The sequence below is a fragment of the Giraffa tippelskirchi genome, chromosome 12 (genome assembly GCF_054371585.1).
Source record: "Giraffa tippelskirchi isolate mGirTip1 chromosome 12, T2T-mGirTip1v1.2.pri, whole genome shotgun sequence".
Lineage (NCBI taxonomy): Eukaryota > Metazoa > Chordata > Mammalia > Artiodactyla > Giraffidae > Giraffa > Giraffa tippelskirchi.
Window position 1 is genome coordinate 85,241,841 of NC_137286.1, and position 18,934 is coordinate 85,260,774.

At 41.1% G+C, this 18,934-nt stretch overlaps 1 protein-coding gene across 7 annotated transcripts in view; it reads right to left on the bottom strand.

Moving 5' to 3' along the window:
- ENOX1 (ecto-NOX disulfide-thiol exchanger 1) overlaps nucleotides 1-18,934 on the bottom strand; it is a 344,181-nt gene that overhangs the window by 242,492 nt on the left and 82,755 nt on the right. For 5 of the 7 annotated variants that reach the window (XM_081551076.1, XM_081551077.1, XM_081551080.1 and 2 more), the window contains exons 2-3: nucleotides 10,562-10,705; nucleotides 9,420-9,557 (exon numbers count right to left, since the gene is read on the bottom strand). In XM_081551076.1, the coding sequence (XP_081407202.1) occupies nucleotides 9,420-9,557; nucleotides 10,562-10,574 (151 nt within the window). In that variant the 5' untranslated portion in view covers nucleotides 10,575-10,705. The remainder of the gene's footprint in view (nucleotides 1-9,419; nucleotides 9,558-10,561; nucleotides 10,706-18,934) is intronic. The other 2 variants (XM_081551082.1, XM_081551081.1) reach the window with 1 other exon arrangement.

Consider the following 18,934-nt stretch of genomic DNA (forward strand, 5'->3'; position numbering starts at 1 on the left):
ACTGCTGTTTCTCTAGTGTCTTGTAAAATACACGGTGCATTATGAACCTTCGGTGATAGTGCAGTGAATGAATGAATACACCAATGTACTGCCCTGCTGTCCTGGGGAAAAAGGGGTAAATAACCATGGAAAGTATAACAGAACTGTCAAGGAGACATGAAATCAGGTACATAAATTGTGAAACGTTAAGTCGAGGGCCTATTTGTTTTCTGACACTTGATAATGAGAAATTTTTCGACAAGATGGGAAATGCAAACAAAAGAGGACTGGACATCATCTTCTGGAGGGTCCAACCACTAAGCCCCCAGGTTATCTGCATCCCTTAATCATGCCAGTGTCACCATTAGTATCTAGAGGGACTAAAAAAAGGACATTTGCTGGTTGGAGTATAACTTCCACTTAAAAACAAGTGTGTGGAATAGTTTACCATCAGACAGTCTGAGTATCTCCGTGAGCTGGTGAGATAGCTTTGGTTATAGATCTCCAGGTTACATTTTGAAAGTCTCTGACAACCTTGGAACCCAGCAACAATAGAAATCGAGTGGGTCAGAGAAAAAAGAAGATGAAAGAGTATTTGGAGATGCAATTGGAGCCTAGGCTGAGCCCTGCATGAGCAGCTGAGGGCCTATGTGTAATTTCACAGCAAAAGGGTAACTAGTGGAGACAGGAGTAGTGGGCATCCATGCGCCATGAGTGCCAAAGCAACATCTCCACATCTGCTTTATTCATGAGCTCCAGACTCTTACATGTGACCGATCACCACGTGCTTCCTTCAACAGCTTCTTCACATTCAACATATCCAAAAAGGAACGCACCATCTTCTCCCCACTTCCCTTCTCCCCTCCCTGTGCTGAATGCCCGCACCACTTACACAGTTTCCAAAGCCAGAAACCCAGGATTTATTGTTGATTCTTCCCTCTCCTTGCATTTCACATGGACTCAGTCATCCATTCCTTTTTTTTTTGTCCTGTAATTAAATATCTCCCTTCACTTCTCTCCCCACTGCTGTGACGATAATCGCCATTATTATCTCGTGTCTGGGTAACCACTACACCCTCCCACCAGATTTCTTTGCCACCAACTTCTCCCCACTCCCATCAGTTCTCTGTAGGACTTAATGCAAGTGCTGTGTGGGACTACAGATCTACATTCCACATGTAAGTGATATCATATGAAACTGATCTTTCTCTGTCTGACTTACTTCACTTAGTGTGACAGTCTCTAGGGGAGGGATAAATTGAGAGACCGGCATTGACATATACACACTACCATTTATAAAACAAATAACCAATAAGGACCTACTGCTTAGTACAGGGAGCTCTACCTAATACTCTGTACTAGTCTACATGGGAAAAGAATCTAAAACAGAGTGGATGCATGTGTTTGTAAAACTGATTCACTTTACTGTACACCTGAAAAGTGTACAGTATTGTAAATCCAGCATACACCAATAAAAACGACAAAAAACAACAACAAAAAAACCCAAAAAAACAAAAACAAATTAAAAACTAGAGCTCTAATCATAGGACTCTCCAGCTTACCACTCTTCAGTCATATCCAATAGCATCCTTTATTTGTTAGCGTCATTACCACTTATCATGCTGATTTGTATTTATTTATCCCCGCTTCTCTATTTCTCCCACTAGGCTCTCATACAGGAGAGTGAGGTCTATGTATTGTATTCCCAGTATTCAGCACCACGTCTGACTCGATAAATCCGAGTTAAAAGAGAGATGCTTCAGGAGCTGAAAGGATTTAACAAATGCCTCTTCATATCTGGGCATATGGAAGAGGATGAAGGTGTTCCTGGGAGGATTAAACAGCCCAGCAAGGAAGCTGGACAAGAAACATTCGGAGGAAGCAGAGTGGGATTAAATGAGTGGGGGCGTCCACGGGTGAGAGAGGGGAAGAGGGCAGCTCATGTCCCCACGAGCTGTGAAGCCAAGCTCTGCTCAGAGCCACGTGGAACAGGGGCGCGGAGAGCGAACTCAGAGCTTCAGAAGGAACGGCAAGGCAGAAACCGAGGAACATCTCAGGTACTTGAGAGATTTAATCCATGATAGGGCACGTGGTGCTTCCACAGCTAATGGGGAGCTGTGACGCCTCGTCCAAACATGTATTTTAAACCCAAAAAATGTCACACTAAGAAACTTGGGGTAAGAGATATATGTCCGCTTTAAGTCAGTAACAGGGCTTCCCTGGTGGCTCAGATGATAAAGAAATTGCCTGCCAATGCAGGAGACCTGGGTTCAATCCCTGGGTTGGGAAGATCCCCTGCAGAAGGGAATGGCTCCCCACTCTGGTATTCTTGCCTGGAGAATTCCATGGACAAAGGAGCCTGGAGGGCTACAGTCTGTGGGGTCGTAGACAGTCAGACATAACTAAGCCACTAATACACACAAAGTCAATAACAGCTAAGGAGAGATTGTTGATGTTAGGAAAGAAAATTTCAAAAAGTTCAGAGCAAAGCAAGGTATAAACTCATGTCCAGAGAACACTCAGGAAATATTACCAGTTCCCAGGCAGGCAACTTAATACCTGGTCAACTCGGCTGCTGCTCTCCGACCCTTCCAGTTGATGGCTATGACTCTGGAGGAGAAGCCAGGATATTCGGGGAGGGGGGCAGCTGGTCGCACAGATGGTGTGAAGCTCAGGATTTGATATTCTCAGTTTCGATCAGTGACACCAGAGATGAGGGGCTCCTGGGAAGTGACGCTGTGTATCACAGGAAACTGGGAATAAGCCTTCAGGCAACACCAGGCCACGTGAGGATTATCTTGAAACTTGAGATCAGGAAGTGACACTGCTCAGTGAAAACACAAACACACACACACACAACTGTGAACCAGATCACAGGGAGCAGAGCAGATACGGCAACAAAAGACGGATGGATGGTGGTGGACTGGGATCTCCATAGCTGGAGGGAAAATCTGGTTTGATGGCAGTATTCTAATGTCTCATGAGATGTTAACATACTTGTTAAAGGCTCAGTTATGTTTGGGGAATCCAACATACACGCCACTACTCTTCCAAACTGCACATTAGCAGAGTCAAGGCTCTGAGGAAACCCACAGAGAAAGCAGCCATCACAGCCTCGTCCAACTCAATGAAACTATGAGCCATGCAGTGTAGGGCCACCCAAGACAGACGGGTCATGGTGGAGAGTTCTGACAAAACGTGGTCCGTCGGAGAAGGGAGTGTGGCAAGCCACTTCAGTATTCCTGCCTTGAGAACACCATGAACAGTAATGAAAAGGCAAAAAGATAGGACACTGAGAGACGAATTCCCCAGGTCGGTAGGTGCCCAATATGCTCCTGGAGAAGAGTGAAGGGTGAGATGGCTGGATGACATCACCAACTCAATGGACATGAGTTTGAGCGAACTCCGGGAGATGGAGAAGGACAGGGAAACCTGGCAGACTGCGGTCTATGGGGTCACAAAGAGTCAGACACGACTGAGCGACTGAATTGAACTGTGTTAAACCCAGAATCTACCATGGCTATCAGGCCACATAAACACTTACATGACATCTACCCTACCTAACAACTATAGGACACTGATGTTCCATCAGGCCAGTTTAGAAAATCTGGACCTATACTAATGCACAAGGTATGGATAATAGGAATAAATCAACAACAAAAAAATTTGAAAATTCCTCGAAACTATAAACATGTGGAATAAAGTAAGTGTACAATACTATAAGGAGGTAAGTATCACCTCATGATAAGCCAAGACTTTGGGTATAGGATTTAGGGCTGGAGTATAGGTGGTGCTAGTGGTAAAGAATCCGCCTGCCAATTCAGGAGACATAAGAGATGCAGGTTTGATTGCTGTGTCAGGAAGATCCCCTGGAGAAGGGTATGGGAACCCACTCCATCCTTCTTGCCTGGAGAATTCCATGGACAGAGGAGCCTGGTGGCCTACAGTCCATGGGGTTGCACAGAGCTGGACATGACTGAAGTGACTGAGCATGCACGCACTTACCAGTAGAATGGTTCATTTTGGATAAAATAAGCAAATTTGATGAAATGATCTTGAGAAGCACTTCATATGAAGAAGGTAGATGGGGAAGTTCATGAAAGTGGGAAGGGGATTGTGGTGATGATGAAAGGAGAGGAAAATTAAAGAGGTGTAATCGTGGGAGCTCGCAATGACCCATCAGAATGGCATGATATGGCAACCATAAACACATTCAATTTCCTGGGAAATCCTTTTGATAAAATCAGAGGATATGAAAAATGTGTGTCCTGCTTTGTTGATAATTCTAATCTCCCAATAAATAAGGAAAAAGTAGTAAGGAATGGGATTCAGTGTCAATTCGATTTGAACTAGCAAGGAAAGAGTAGTTGGTCATTTAGAAATACCAGAAACTGTGGCAGAAAGCCAAGTGCTCATAAAATCCAGCCTCTCTGTCATCCTGTCAGAGACATTTTAGAGCAGATTTCTTGGAAGGAAGGGTACACAAAATAATCTTTCAGTCCCTTCTGAGACATTAGCATGAAGACTGTGCGAGGGGCAACATTCTGTGGCTCTATGACTATGGGGAAAAGAAATAAACAGCACCACCCATTAGGTACTTCATATAAACATACAACAGAGCTGTAAGAAGTGAAACAACACGGAGGCAGAAAGAGAGAGATTGGCAGCACAGAATAGATACTTTAGGAATAGATTAAACACGCACAACAATTGAATTTCCCATAAAAGAAGAACGTATATCCCTGGAGGCGTGGAAACTTAGGACTGTTTATCAACTGTAGAGAGTGGGCAAAACCTTTCTGTATTTAGAAACGGAATACTCAAAAAGGACTCAGGAAGGAAATGTTAAACTTCCTTTTTTTAAAAAAAGAAATAATATTAAAGAGGTGAAAAACAGACTGGATACATATTTTTAGAGAATATGAACTGCTAGATTAAAATAATTTTCCAGGCAAGAATACTGGGGTGGGTTGCCATTTCCTCCTCCAGGAGATCTTTCCAACTCAGGGATCAAACCCACATCTCTTAGGTCTCCTGCATTGGCAAGCAGATTCTTGACCAACTGCACCACCTGGGAAGCCCCTTAAAATGCTTAAAAGCAATGACCAACTACAAGCCAATAAAAAAAAAATCACCCCTAATCCTATATGATAAGTGGATATAGCATGAAAGTAATTTATTTACAAAAGAGGAAATATGAATGAAAAATAAATGAAGGAAAATGCCACAATTTAAAAAGAGCAGTTATAAAATAATTTAAGGCAAAATAACAGGATGCCACCTTTGCATATCAAGTTAGGAAATATTAAATATGCATTTATATTTTGGAAATTAACTGTCCAGTATTTAACAAGAAACTTTAAAGTGTTCATTTGTTTTGACTGACTAATTGACATGTAGGAGTCAATCCAAGGGAAATAATTCTAATTACCGAAAAGTTCTATGCATTAAAAAGGTTCACCGTAATATTGTTTGTTAAAAAATATCACAAGGAAGAAAGGAAGGAATAAGAGTTAATGTTTAAAGAATGCTTACTATGTGTAGGTACTATGCAGTTATTGTATGTAATAAGTTATCATATTTCAATCTTACAACTGTCTCATGAAATAGATACAATTATCATTTTACAGAAAAGGTAAAATACTTATACATACTCGAAGAGATTAAGTTCTCCAGAAACTTGGCTAGGAAGAGTTAAAAAAAAAAAAAAAGGAAACAACTTAAGTGCAAATACAGAAAAACTGGGGAAGATTTATTCAAAGGGTTATTCTAAAATTTTAATATAAAACTATAAAATGAAAAAAATAATTTTGAATAAGGTGTTAATAAAAATACATAATAGAGATTTTGGTATTTAATAGTACTCAGATACTTCCACAGAGGAAAGACTGGAAGACAATACATACCTAGTTACCATGCACAGCAGAACTTTACCCTGAGACCCTGGACAAAGGAAGTCTGCGGGCGGCCACGGGGACAAAGCCGAGTGTAGTTCACCCGATAGGTGGGGGGGATGATGAAGGATGCTCTGGAAGACCCCGAAAGGCTCAGACACAGCTTAAGCAGTTTGGCTAATACAGGAGATGGAGAATGTAATTCAGGGCAGATACGGTAAATCTTCTATAACGAGTAGGGCTGTAATTCTTTTCATGGTAAGTTGCTGGGAAAATCATAAATCGGTCATGGTTAAAATGTCAGAAGACTCAAAATTGTAAGAAAAAAATAATGAATTATTGAGGTTGTGGCCTACACTGGAAGTCATACAACACTTTCTGAGAGGAGTGGGGGTGGAGACAAGGGTAAAGTGATTTCTGCTGTGTGAATATTTCAATTAGGCAGTTGGGAAAATTTGGGACAGAAACATATAAATCTTTACCCTCAAGTTATTAGGAGGAAGTATTTGTCTAGATTAGCTTTAGGGAAAAGGAGTCTGAATAAACACATGTTCAAACGATAGAAAATGTCATTTATGTACACACACACACATCCCATAGCAGACTAAGCCTCAACTGCATATATTTTATAACATTTTGGAGAATTTTATAAATAGCCTAAGTATAACGTTTTGTAATGTTAAGATCTGACTTTCCTTTTTCTGTCTTCCACCTTCCTTTGTTTCCTGTCCTCTCTTCTCCTTTGTTATGTTATAGAAGAAATGGCACAATATTATATGTATATGCGTGTACATATATGCTTGTATTCATGTGCACACTGCCACATACAGTACCTATAACTTACTGCAGCTAGTTTACACTATTACATGTACTGCCCTATTGACAAAAAAAAACAAACAAACAGAAAATCAAATATTTGCTCAGCTCAGCTCAAAGTACACACATCTGTGGGTGTGAAACTTAGTAACTCTCCAAAGGCAATAGGTATATACTTAATGTATACTGTCTACTCTAATATAACTTGATGGGCAAAAGTGAGTTGTTCTTCTGACATATAACAATGACCATAGTGTAATTCCAATCCCAAAGAAGGGCAATGCCAAAGAATGTTGAAACTACTGCACAACTATGCTCATTTCACATGCTAGCAAGGTAATGCTCAACATCTTTGAAGCTAGGCTTCAGCAGTACATGAACCAAGATATACAAGCTGGATTTCGAAAAGGCAGAGGAACCAGAGATCAAACTGGCAACATCTGCTGTATCACAGAAAAAGCAAGAGATTTCAGAAAAACATCTACTTCTGCTTCATTGACTACATTAAAGCCTTTGACTGTGTGGATCCTAACAAACTGTGGAAAATTCTTCAAGAGATGGGAATACCAGACCACCTTACCTGCCTCCCTGAGAAACCTGCATGCAGGTCAACAAGCAAGAGTTAGAACTGCACATGGAACAACAGACTGGCTCAAAATCAGGAAAGGAGTCCGTCAAGGCTGTGTATTGTCACCCTGCCTATTTAACTTCTATGCAGGGTACATCATGCGAAATGCTGGGCTGGAGGAATCACAAGCTGGAATCAAGATTTCAGGGAGAAATATTAATATCTCAGACATGCAGATGATATCACTCTAATGGCAGAAAGCAAAGAGGAACTAAAGAGCCTCTTGATGAAAGTGAAAGAGGAGAGTGGAAAACGTGGCTTAAAACAACATTCAAAAATTTAAGATCATGCCATCTGGTATGGAAACAGTGACAGACTTTATTTTCTCGGGCCCCAAAATCACTGCAGATGGTGACTGCAGCCATGAAATTAAAAGATGCTTGCTCCTTGGAAGAAAAGCTATGACAAACCTCGACAACATATTAAAAAGCAGAGACATTACTTTGCCAACAAAAGTCCATCTAGTCAAAGCTATGGTTTTTCCTGTAGTCATGCATGGATGTGAGAGTTGAACCATAAAGAAGGTTGAGTGTTGAAGAATTGATGCTTTTGAACTATAGTGCTAGAAAATAGTCTTGAGAGTCCCCTGGAGAGTACGGAGCTTAAACAGTCAATTCTAAAGGAAGTCAGTCCTGAAGGACTGATGGAAGGACTGATGCTGAAGCTGAAGCTCCAATACTTTGGCCACCTGATGCGAAGAGCTGACTCATCGGAAAGGACTCTGATGAGGGAAAAGATTGCAGGCAGGAGGAGAAGGGGATGACAGAGGATGAGATGGTTGGATGGCATCACCAACTCGATGGACATGAGTCTGAGTAACCTCCAGGAGATAGTGAAGTACAGGAAAGACCGGCATGCTACAGTCCACGGGGTTGCAAAGAGTTGGACACGACTTAGTTACTGAGACTTGGGTTCGATCCCTAGGTTGGGAAGACCCCATGGAGAAAGGAATGGCAACCCACTCCAGTATTCTTGCCTGGAGAATCTCATGGACAGAGAAGCCTGGTGGTCTATAGTCCATGTAGTCGCAAGAGTCGAACACAACTTAGGGACTAAACCACCACAGTAACAACGTAGCATAATAACTGTCAGTTTTCCACTGAAAATTCTGGAAAGGCAGAGAGGCAGGGACCACCCCTGTACCAGGACAGTGCCTCAAAAAATGTGTGTTAAATGAGTGAATAAGTTGAGTAAAGTGGATACAGGAGACCTAAGCATCTTTCCAGGCAGCACAAATCCCATCTCACTGATAATATCTTACCTCAGAGCCCCAGGTATTGATCCTTCTGGAAATTACTATAGTACTAGTCTGAACCACCTCTTAGCCATGATTCTACACATCATTTTTTTTTTTTTTTGCTGGTTTTTAATCACTGTATTTTTTAATTTGGGGAGACATGCTCCCTGAATCCTCAAGGACACTTATATATGTATATATTTATTCTATTTCCCAAAGCACTTGTCACAGAGCACATGGAAAATCAGCAACAAACATGTTAAATTCAATGATGAACTCTTTCCAAAGACCTCCTACTTTGTGACGTCTCCAAACATTTTCTCTCTCGAATGCATTACTATTACAATAATGCCAAAATATGATGGAAAGAAACCAGGGAACACAATGTCAGTTGACTCGGGTTTCTAAGTCTTGCCATTTCAGTGCTGGAAAAGCCACCCACCCAAACTCTGGGCCCCTCTTTCCCTATTTTTAACACGGGAACCCGAACCTGAGCCGCAACCACCATTAGGACCTACCTGTCTCAAAGAGAAGGCTGGAATCAAATGCCGTAACATCCGTGGAAGAGCTTTGCCAATTGGAAAGCAAATATTAGCTCTACTATTTACCTTTTTAAAATACAAAATTCATGTTGCAGTGCCATCGGTGAGAGATACCGCGTGTGAGTTTGTTCTGAGAACAGCTGTTCGGCAGAAGAGCGAGGTGATGAGGACAAGACTCTCAAGCACATGGCCCCTGTCAAATGTGCCCTGGGCATAAATCCCAGGCCAGGCTCAACACTTGTGCGTGGAGAGATTACAAGGTGCCAGGCACCCAAGCCTGCCGGCACGGCTGCAGGCGTCTTCCAACCCCAGAGAGAGCTTACCTGAGACGAGCTGCTGTCCGGGCAACCCCACGGGCACCATGCCCAAGTTATTCATGGCGGTGGCCCAGGCGGTGGGGTCCGTCACCGACATGTTCAGCTGGGTCGCGTCTATTGCGATGCTCCCCAAACCATCAGCCGCTGCGGGTGGGAAAACAAACTGACTTAGATTCCACCGGCGAGGGTGTCTGAAAACAAATCACATTTCTAGAGACGTGAGGCTTCCTTTAAGCACATTCCCAAACCACACAAAAAATACGGCACTGTAATTGACACCAACACTGTGTCCAGACGTAAACATGACGGAATATGTTCTGGGAGGAAACTTAATGACATGCAGTTTATATCATACTCAGCGTGCTGTTAAGGATGCACCGCTGAGGGGAAGAAAAAAGGAAGAATCACTTCCTTTCCCCAGGGAAACATCAGTTAAGTTCCCCAGTGAAGAGGACTCTTTGGGTAAAACAAGTCAATTGGCTAAGAATAAATAAATTTGTCTGTTCGTGAGTGTAATTCTGAAGCAGGCACACCCTCTAACTATCTAATAAAAATCTCCAAATTCAGTTGTCAAGCAGTCAAAGCGGTCCTGTTTGAATTTATTAAGAGTTACCTTATAACACATTCCATCCTCAACAAATAATTAACATTCGTACATTAAATGCAGGTGTCTGCCTGAAGTGACTCCCAAAATATTTCTTACAAGCACAGACTTTCATTAAGACAAAATAAATAATATTGAAAACAAATAGCACAGAGCTAAAAAAGAAGACAGCAAAATATATAAAAGTGGACTTAATGCTTTTTTTTAAAAGAAATTTATTTTCTAAATTGTTTAAAGTCTTCATAGAGTTTGTTACAATTTTTGCTTCCATCCTATGTTCTGGATTTTTGGCCTGGAGGCATGTGGGATCCAGCTCCCTGATGGGAGGGATCTTAACCACACCCCCTACACTGGAAGGCAAAGTCTTAACCACCAACCACCAGGGCAGTCTGAGTTAACTCTCTTTAATGTCCACTAGTTCCACGGCCTGGTTTCTCTGAGGAGCCTGGGCTCCCGGTTCAACACATGTTTTCATGGCTGGGGAGCCTTTCCACTACAGTGCAAAATGCCCAGTTTGTGTCCTGTGCGGGCCACCGACATTTACCTGCAGCCATCATCTGAGGAAGCTGCTGGGAACACTGGGTGATGCTCTCAATGCCACCTGCATCTATGACTGAATTACGAGCATCCTGAGGGGCAGGAGCGCTTTGATGGCCGAGTGCAGGGTCCCCGCGGACATCATCGGATTCTGCAAAAGGGGGAGAGCAGTGGGGTGAGAAAGCCTTCCGGGGCAAATCTGTTGTCTACTCCAAACAAACAACAACAGCAGACAAACAATGGCAATTTGCAGTGGCAGGCACAGAAGCAAAGCCGCATCCTTGTAGAGTTGTGGTTTCGGAGCCCGGGAGACGTGTGGGTCAACTGGCGACCACCTGGAGCAGGGTTGGCTGAATAAACAGCCCGTCTGTGGAGTGGCTAGTACCTGGCCTCCAGCTGAACAGACTTCACAAACGGGGCTTATCAGGCCCCGCACAGCCTCCTCCACACACGGCACATCAATGGAGAGGGCGGACTCGGGCTACATGTGATTTTTTTTTAAGTTCAAAAATTAATTGATGTTATTTTCGAAGACAGTCGTCTGTGAAATGTATTCAGAGAGGGAGAAAAAGTCGGGAAAAGGAGAAAAAAGCAAGAAGCTATTCACGGTGAGACTGGTAAAGGATGTGCCTAAAATACAATCATGCGGAAAGGCGAAAGGGAAGAATGGCATGCTGCCTGCCCGTCGGAGAAGTGCAGAGGGTGATGGGGCCACCAAGGAAAAGCACTTGTTTTTTTTTTATTTCTATAACAAGATATATTTAACTGGCTGTAACTTGTTTGGTCTGAGTTTTCCTGAGAATTGCACAGCTTATATATAAATGTATCTTTATAAGCCTTTTCCAAGCACTTTTCTAACCCAAAAAACACAATAAAACATTATAAAAAGTTGCAAAGGGCCCCTCTAGATTCCACTAGATTTAAGACTAGATTTCGGGGCTTCCCTGTGGCTCAGATGGTAAAGCGTCTCCCTGCAATGCCTGAGACCCGGGTTCGATCCCTGGGTCGGGAAGATCCCCTGGAGAAGGAAATGGCAACCCACTCCAGTACTCTTGCCTGGAAAATCCCATGGACTATCTCCTGAGGAGCCTGGTAGCCGACAGTCCAAGGAGTTGCAGAGAGTTGGACGCAACTGAGCAGCTTCACTTTCAAGACTAGATTTCACTAGTCTTAAAATGCTATGCCTTCTCTCCATCCTTAAAAACGCAAAAACATACCATCCCTATGCACGTGTTAAGTGCACTTTCACCAGTTTAAGACTAGAAGGCAAAGTATACCACTTGGATGAGTGATCTGAAAAGTCTGAATTTTATGTAGACGGGTAAAACAACTGAATGCAAAGTATTTATTTTTATTTAGGTATCCATTTAGAAAGTTTTCCAACACGTGCTTCTCTTAATAGATATTTTAGAATTAGTGGTGCAGTCTGTGTGTTAGTATATCTAGTATGAAGATTGGCCCTTTGATTTCTTTGATTCTTAGGTGGAAGAATCAGTGATCCCGTTGAACACTACTCTCAATAAATAAACAAAGAAGACAAAGAAAATACTTATTTCCAGGTGAGTATAAGTTTCATTCAAATGGAAGCTCAGGTTTCAATATCTCAAGGATAGATGGGTATTGAGCTAATTGTTTCTTGAATCCCTAGCCCTCAGCACAGGGGCATGAGAAATGGTAGGGAATTGTTTTCAATAGGCAAAACCTTTTCATCAAGAAGCAGTGAAATGATTCCAATTTGGGGAGCAAACTGTACTCAGGACAAATGTTTTATACTGCACAATTAGACTCTTTCACCCAAATGAATTCAGAATATGTTTATATATTACATGCATCAATTATCTTAGGCAATGAATGCCATCAAAGAGATTCTCGCCATGTAAAATAAAGCCAGTAACATCAGTGCATAGGTAACCAAAAGCCTGTCCTCTCTCTGTCCACACACCAGTGACATTTCTATGGTGAAACCTTAAAGCAATTTTCTTCTCTCCATATCACCTATTTCAGAACACCAAAGCAGAGCCAGGCTAGAACGTGTTCATTCTTTTGCTCAAATGGCCCAGTAGTAGAGGCAGTTCGGATCACTGCAAGGTCACTATTTGTCTTACTTATTGCCCCACTGAAGTTTACTTGGCTTGTTTTTTTCTTTTCTAGCTCAAGTTCTCCCCAAATGGGCATTAATCACAAGTTTTTCCTGTCCAATGAGTCTGCAGTGCTGGAACACTATATCAGAGAACATCCCTCTATTGTGTAGACTTTATGACTTGTGCCTGACCGGCCATGTTTCACTTTGCCTTTCTCGCTATAGTGTTTTAGGGGTGGTGTTAGCTCTTCTTGGCTTTTTAACTGTCTGTTCCAGTGTTAGTTTTCACTTTAATGACTGTGGTCTTACAGAGGGGCATCAAGTGTCCCGGTAGCCCGTAGCTTCTACCTACACTTTTCATCACTATCTTAATAAACTACTGTTTCATGGAGAAAAAACATTAACAAACAGCTACTGTTTCATCAAAAAAAGTATTGCTTCCTTGGCAAGTTGTGGTTTGTAAACCTAAATTTACCCGCTAATGAGACTGTGACATTCAATGAATTACATCTCTTCAATCTGCCAACCCAATGGTTTGAATGACATACAACTTCATGTGGCTGCCATGTACCTAGAATAGTGACTCTGAAGGAATTTTGTCATGTCTTAGGCATTTCCAATAGTCTGAAGGATGCCTTGCAATTCTTCAAAACTTTTAAATTGCTTTATCACTTGGTTTGGGAGAAAGGTGATATTTTAAATTAATTATTATTCAGTAATTTATGAATAGTTGCAAGAGTGATTTTTATACTCTACTAACATCTATTGTTCCTATTGAGTACCTGCTTCTCTAAATGATTCAAGGCCATAATACCTAATTTATCATTCTAATCAATTTCTCTGCCTTAGTTTTCTTATTTCTAAACTATACAAAAGATTGATATTCTTAATGATGTTTATTTACACACAGACATGTGGGGAGTTAAAAATTATAGCTAATAAAGCACTTGGAATACAGCAGATGTTAATTAATATTATTTTATTTGGAAGTGTAGCTTGACATTAAGGTACCCTGGGATCTTGGTGTTCCACTGGATAATTATGAAATTAATTTTAAAACAGTTAGTAACACTTAATATTTCAAAAAGTAAGTGTTGCCCTAGTTTTCTGTGTCACATCTAAATTGTGAATATTAGAATATTTCTTCCTTTTCCACTGTTCCTTCATAAAATAATGTAATTTAAAAGATGTATAAATGTTTCTCTCTAGGTTTTTATTTTCTAAGCTATGAAACCACAAAAGCCTTCAAGAGATTCATGATCAATTGTGAAATTGGCAGTTTCTATTAACAGCTTTTAGTGAAGTAAGATCATTCCCAAACAATCAGATGTATAAAATGCCTAGGATAACAATACAGTTTTGTCCAGGGTTCAACTGAAATCTAACCTGTTCTTTGTTAAGTTTCATTCAAGTACAAAATCTCACACTCAATTTCATAATTGTTCAATACAATGTATTTATACTCAGGATTTTACTGGGCTGTATCAATGGAGCAAATAGCTTTTGAAACTCACCAAGCCTAAGAAAATATTACTTGGCCTAAAAGAAAGACACAGGCTTCTCCTGTTCTAACACAGCTCTTTCTACCTGTCCAGCTCTCACAGGTCTCAAGCATACACACACACACACGCTGTGAGTAATAAAAATCCATCTATAACTGTCCACAAAACAGATTCCTGTTAAAAAAGGGTGAGTACTGATATTTTCCTTTTTTAAAAGAATGATCTGTTCGACCTAAGTCCTTAGGTTCATGCCTACTTTAATAGAAGAATAATTATACTGAGGAAGTCAGATTTATTAGTGCCTTGTTGAGAGTTGATTCCAAAGGAAACCTATCTCATAGGATATCTGAAACTTTTTTAATTTACAGGAAGTAGTCATAGCATTATCATGGGTTATATTTATAGTAAAAAGAAAAATGCATTCCCAAAGCTCTACTTTCTGCTTCTATTACTAAGAAAATATTCTCACTTTGATCTTCATGTAGTCAGTACGATGCTCTCTGGAGGTTATGGAAATGCTCATAGTTTAAAACAACATAGAATATTGTTAAATTGACATTACTTATGTTTTAACTCCATGATTTTTAAGTAACTACTTAGGAATAAAGGAGACATTTCTGCTTCCTATAATGGTAAACAGTAATTCAGTAATTTTCCCACTGAGGAACCACCAGAATAGCCTAGAATCTTTCATCAGTTTTATAAAATTCTCACTGTTAAGCTCTTCAAGCACAAAAGGATCACAAAGACATGTTTAAATTATCGAAGAGGATTACTAAACAGGCTTCTAAGGAGAACAGGTCCTCTTAACTGATCTAGGATCTGGGTGGAATCTGTAAATTTCAAGGCAGAGTGGAGTTGCTCTGCAAAATGTAGTTAAAAAGAAAAAGGACCCCAAGGCTAAGTGCTTTGAGGGGGGGAAGAAAGAAGGGGTCTTTGGGGGTCACTCATGAGAAAAGGAGACTTCAGAGAAGAGAAATGACTAAAGCAGACTACCGGGAAATATACAACATAAATCTTGCCCCTGTCCCCTCTAAGAAAATGTCAGTAAAGACTACATTACATCTTACTAATAATTTTTATATGGGAGTGATTCTTGGATGGCGGATACCCTTTAGAGGAGAGAGCCTGAAGAGGATAACGAGGAGGCAGTTGATGACAGAGACAACTTAGGGTACTACGTGATAACACACGATAAAGTCTTCATTTCTGTTAGACACAGAGGATGTTGGATATTAATGATCAATGTCTCCTGATTAGTGTGGAATAAAAGGATTAGTGTTTTGAAGAAGAGATTTCGATTATATTAAAGTTTATGAGGAATGAGATTTTGTGGGGGAATCTCTGATGAGAGAATTGCAAGGTAGGAATATGACATCAACGAAAGCTAGAAAGGTCCTACTTGGTAACGGAAGAGAAGAAGGCGCCTCTTGGAAATAGTATGGGCAGAGGATGGAACTGGGCTCAGGTCGACTCAGGCAAGGTTGAACCCTGTAGTACTTTCTATCGAACCTGTGAAATCGACAGGGCTTTTTTAATAAAACCTGACCTATAACCTTTAGTATTATCCTGGTATGTTCACGAAGTCACTAGACTCTTCTCAAAGGGGCCATGATGTGACACGTCTCACAACACGGCACACACAAGGAGAAAAATGCCATTTCTGTTCTGGATAATTTTTAGCTTGTCCTTTGTGGCTCAGTTGGTAAAGAATCCACCTGCAATGTGGAAGACCTGGGTTCGATCCCTGGGTTGGGAAGATCCCCTGGAGAGGGGAAAGGCTATCCACTCCAGTATTCTGGCCTGAAGAATTCCACGGACTGTATAGTCCACGGGATCACGAAGAGTCAGAGACGACTGAGCGACTTTCACTGGCTTTTAAGGCAAGAAGACAAAGGAGATACGTATTCCCTCCTCTGTGTTCCCACAGCACTCTGTGTTCTGTACAGCAGCACTAGGAACTTCATACTCCAATTAGCTGTTTATGTCTATGTCCCTGATAAACAACATACTTAGAATGATCATGGAAACTGATCATTTTTGCATACCCTGCAGCAAGCAAGCACAGTACCTAGAATTATGACAGATGCTCAGTATACATATAAAATTGTTTATAAGTCTATACAATATATTTAAATCATTATGCATAAATTACACATTATATATATGTTTTTCAAGAAAATTCAGGCATAAAAGGAAGGAAAGTAAGTAAAAAGGAAAATAACAGAGGGAAACAAGGAAGTAATAAGAGAACAAAAAGACAGAATTCAGCTCCAGGGTCCAATCTCAAAGGCTGGAGGTTTGAAAGCTAAGGAAAAAAGGGAAAACTGCCGTTGAAAACTAGAACACAAGATGAAATTTAAAACATCAAAGACAATTTTTTAAAATGTTAGATTTTTCCAGATGAGCTCCTGGTGCACTTAACAAGTCACTCTCCAAGAGCTAAGACCCCACACCTCCCTGGTAACCAACACAGGGTCATAAGCATGTGACTGTGATGTCCTCCTTTTGTGAGACTTCTTCCCAGCTGTTCTCTGGAGCAGCCAAAATCCATAAATAATGGCATCTCCAGGTCCATTAAGCAGTACATTAGTGTAACAAAGGCATATAGGTATAGTGCTAAAGACGTGAAATCAGGGTAGGAAAGGGAAAGTTGCCATTTGGCAGGCACCGCAGAGGATAAAAAGCAGGTCTGGCCATTTCTCAAATACAAAATGCCATTAAGGGTCTGTGATTATATCCTCCATTTTTCTACTTTGTCAAGTAGCCAATTTCAAACTACAAATCATCGTCCTTCCAGCTGAGGGGAGGAAATGGTTACTGAATGGATGATAAAGTTTTGCCCATGACATATCTATCTCTGAAGACCTGGATGCTGAGAGAGGGGAGTGGGGACTGAATATCAGAGAAACAGAAGGTCTCCCTCTGAAATGATGTGATCAGACAAAAGAACCAACTTTGCCAAAGAGATAACCCAACCAGCACGGCAGGACAGCAGATAAAGCCAATTATCTTTTGACACAAAGAAAAATACTATTCGGCATTCCTTACATAAGTGTAGAGAAATGACAGAGGTAAAATTATTTTGTTTTCAGGAGCTCTTTGCTTTTAAAAAAATTACACTTTATATTTCTAAACTGAACAACGTAATAAATGAGAAAGCTTGAGACCACAGGAATAAAGTACTTCCCTTTCCATTAAAAATAGAAATGAAAAGAAAACAGGACTGGATGCTACTATGATAATATATATTTCAAAGTCGTTGCAGAGACACCTTCCATACTTAGGATAGTTCAGATTTTCTGAAAAGGGCAATATTATACTTGAAAACTGTTTATGAAACATGTAATAGGTCAATTAAAGTCCCCTCATTAATGGCTACCTACCAACGGGGACAAACACACCAAAGTTGATAGTATATCAGTATCTAACCTGAGAGCTCATCACTTCTAACTTCACCCAGATACAGAAGTCCCCAAAATGTGGCTGATAGGCAACCATTTTGAAATAGTCTGAACAGTTCAAATCTCCCTTCAGCAGAGGCCTTATCTGGAAAACAAGATATTTGAGCTCTGTCTTTCAATCCCGCCTCTACAGTGACGTGCGGCCTTGGGCAAGTGACTCTTCAAGCCTCTCAATAGGGATATTGAGGTATAATATCAATATTTGCCAAATTAGTCAGTCACGGACAAGTTTATAAAAGGAAATAAGACAGGCCTCTCCTGGCGGTGCAGTGGTTGAGAATCCGCCTTGCAGCGCAGGGGACGCTGGTTTGACCCGTGGCCCGGGAAGTTTCCACAGGCCGTGGGACGACGGAGCCCACGAGCTGCAACTACTGAACCCATGCACCTTAGAGCCTGAACTCCACACAAAGAGAAGCCACCGCAGGGCAACTAGAGAGAACCCCCGCCTCCGCAACAGGAGAACGCAGCAACGAAGACCCAGTGCAGCCAAAAGTAAGGACAAGAGAAAAAGTAAACAAGGACATATCAGAGAATTCTTGCTTCCCCTCAACAGACGAGCTTTTTCTGCGGGCACCTGTCCTGTTCTCTTTTCTTCCCATTGAAAAAGTTCTACAGAACATCCAATGTAAACAGAAGGCTGGAGCTACCTAAAAGCTTCTCTTGAAAACTATGGGATGCCCATGGAGAACAGCAAAGAGAACGGAGTAAGAGTCCTTTGGAGAAAGATGGTTAACGCCTCCCGAAAAGGCTTCAGGTCGACTTCTGGCTTCAAAGACACAGCCATCATCTAGGTTGAGGGAGAATGCATGTACATGGATGGCTGAGTCCCCTCGCTGTTCACCTGAAACTATCACAACACTGTTTGTTAAGCAGCTATACCCCAATATAAAACAAAAAGTTGTTTTGCTTTTTTTTTTTTAAGAGAGAGGTAATCTCTATAAACCATAGGCAGTCCCACAAATCAAAGAACATTTTTTTTTTAATGGAATGCACAGTTGTAGAAAGGCATATTGGTCATAAACTGATCATTTTGAGCCATACTTATGCACTGAAAGGGATTTCTGGAAACATCTTTTTATGCAAGGGAAAGCAGAGGACATTTAACTCCACAATTTGTGCTGTTTGGTACTCAGTTTTTTGTTTTTTTTTTTTTCGTTACACCCTCATATCACACCTTGACCCAACCATGGAAAATATATTAAGCTACAGAGTGGAACACTTTAATGGCAGAGGGTGAAAAAAGTGACCCTGAAATGGCTGCAAACTCTGGTAAATGAGTTATCTGTTTTCCAAAAAAGCCTTGAGTACAGCTCTTTAATCTATGGAAATCTACC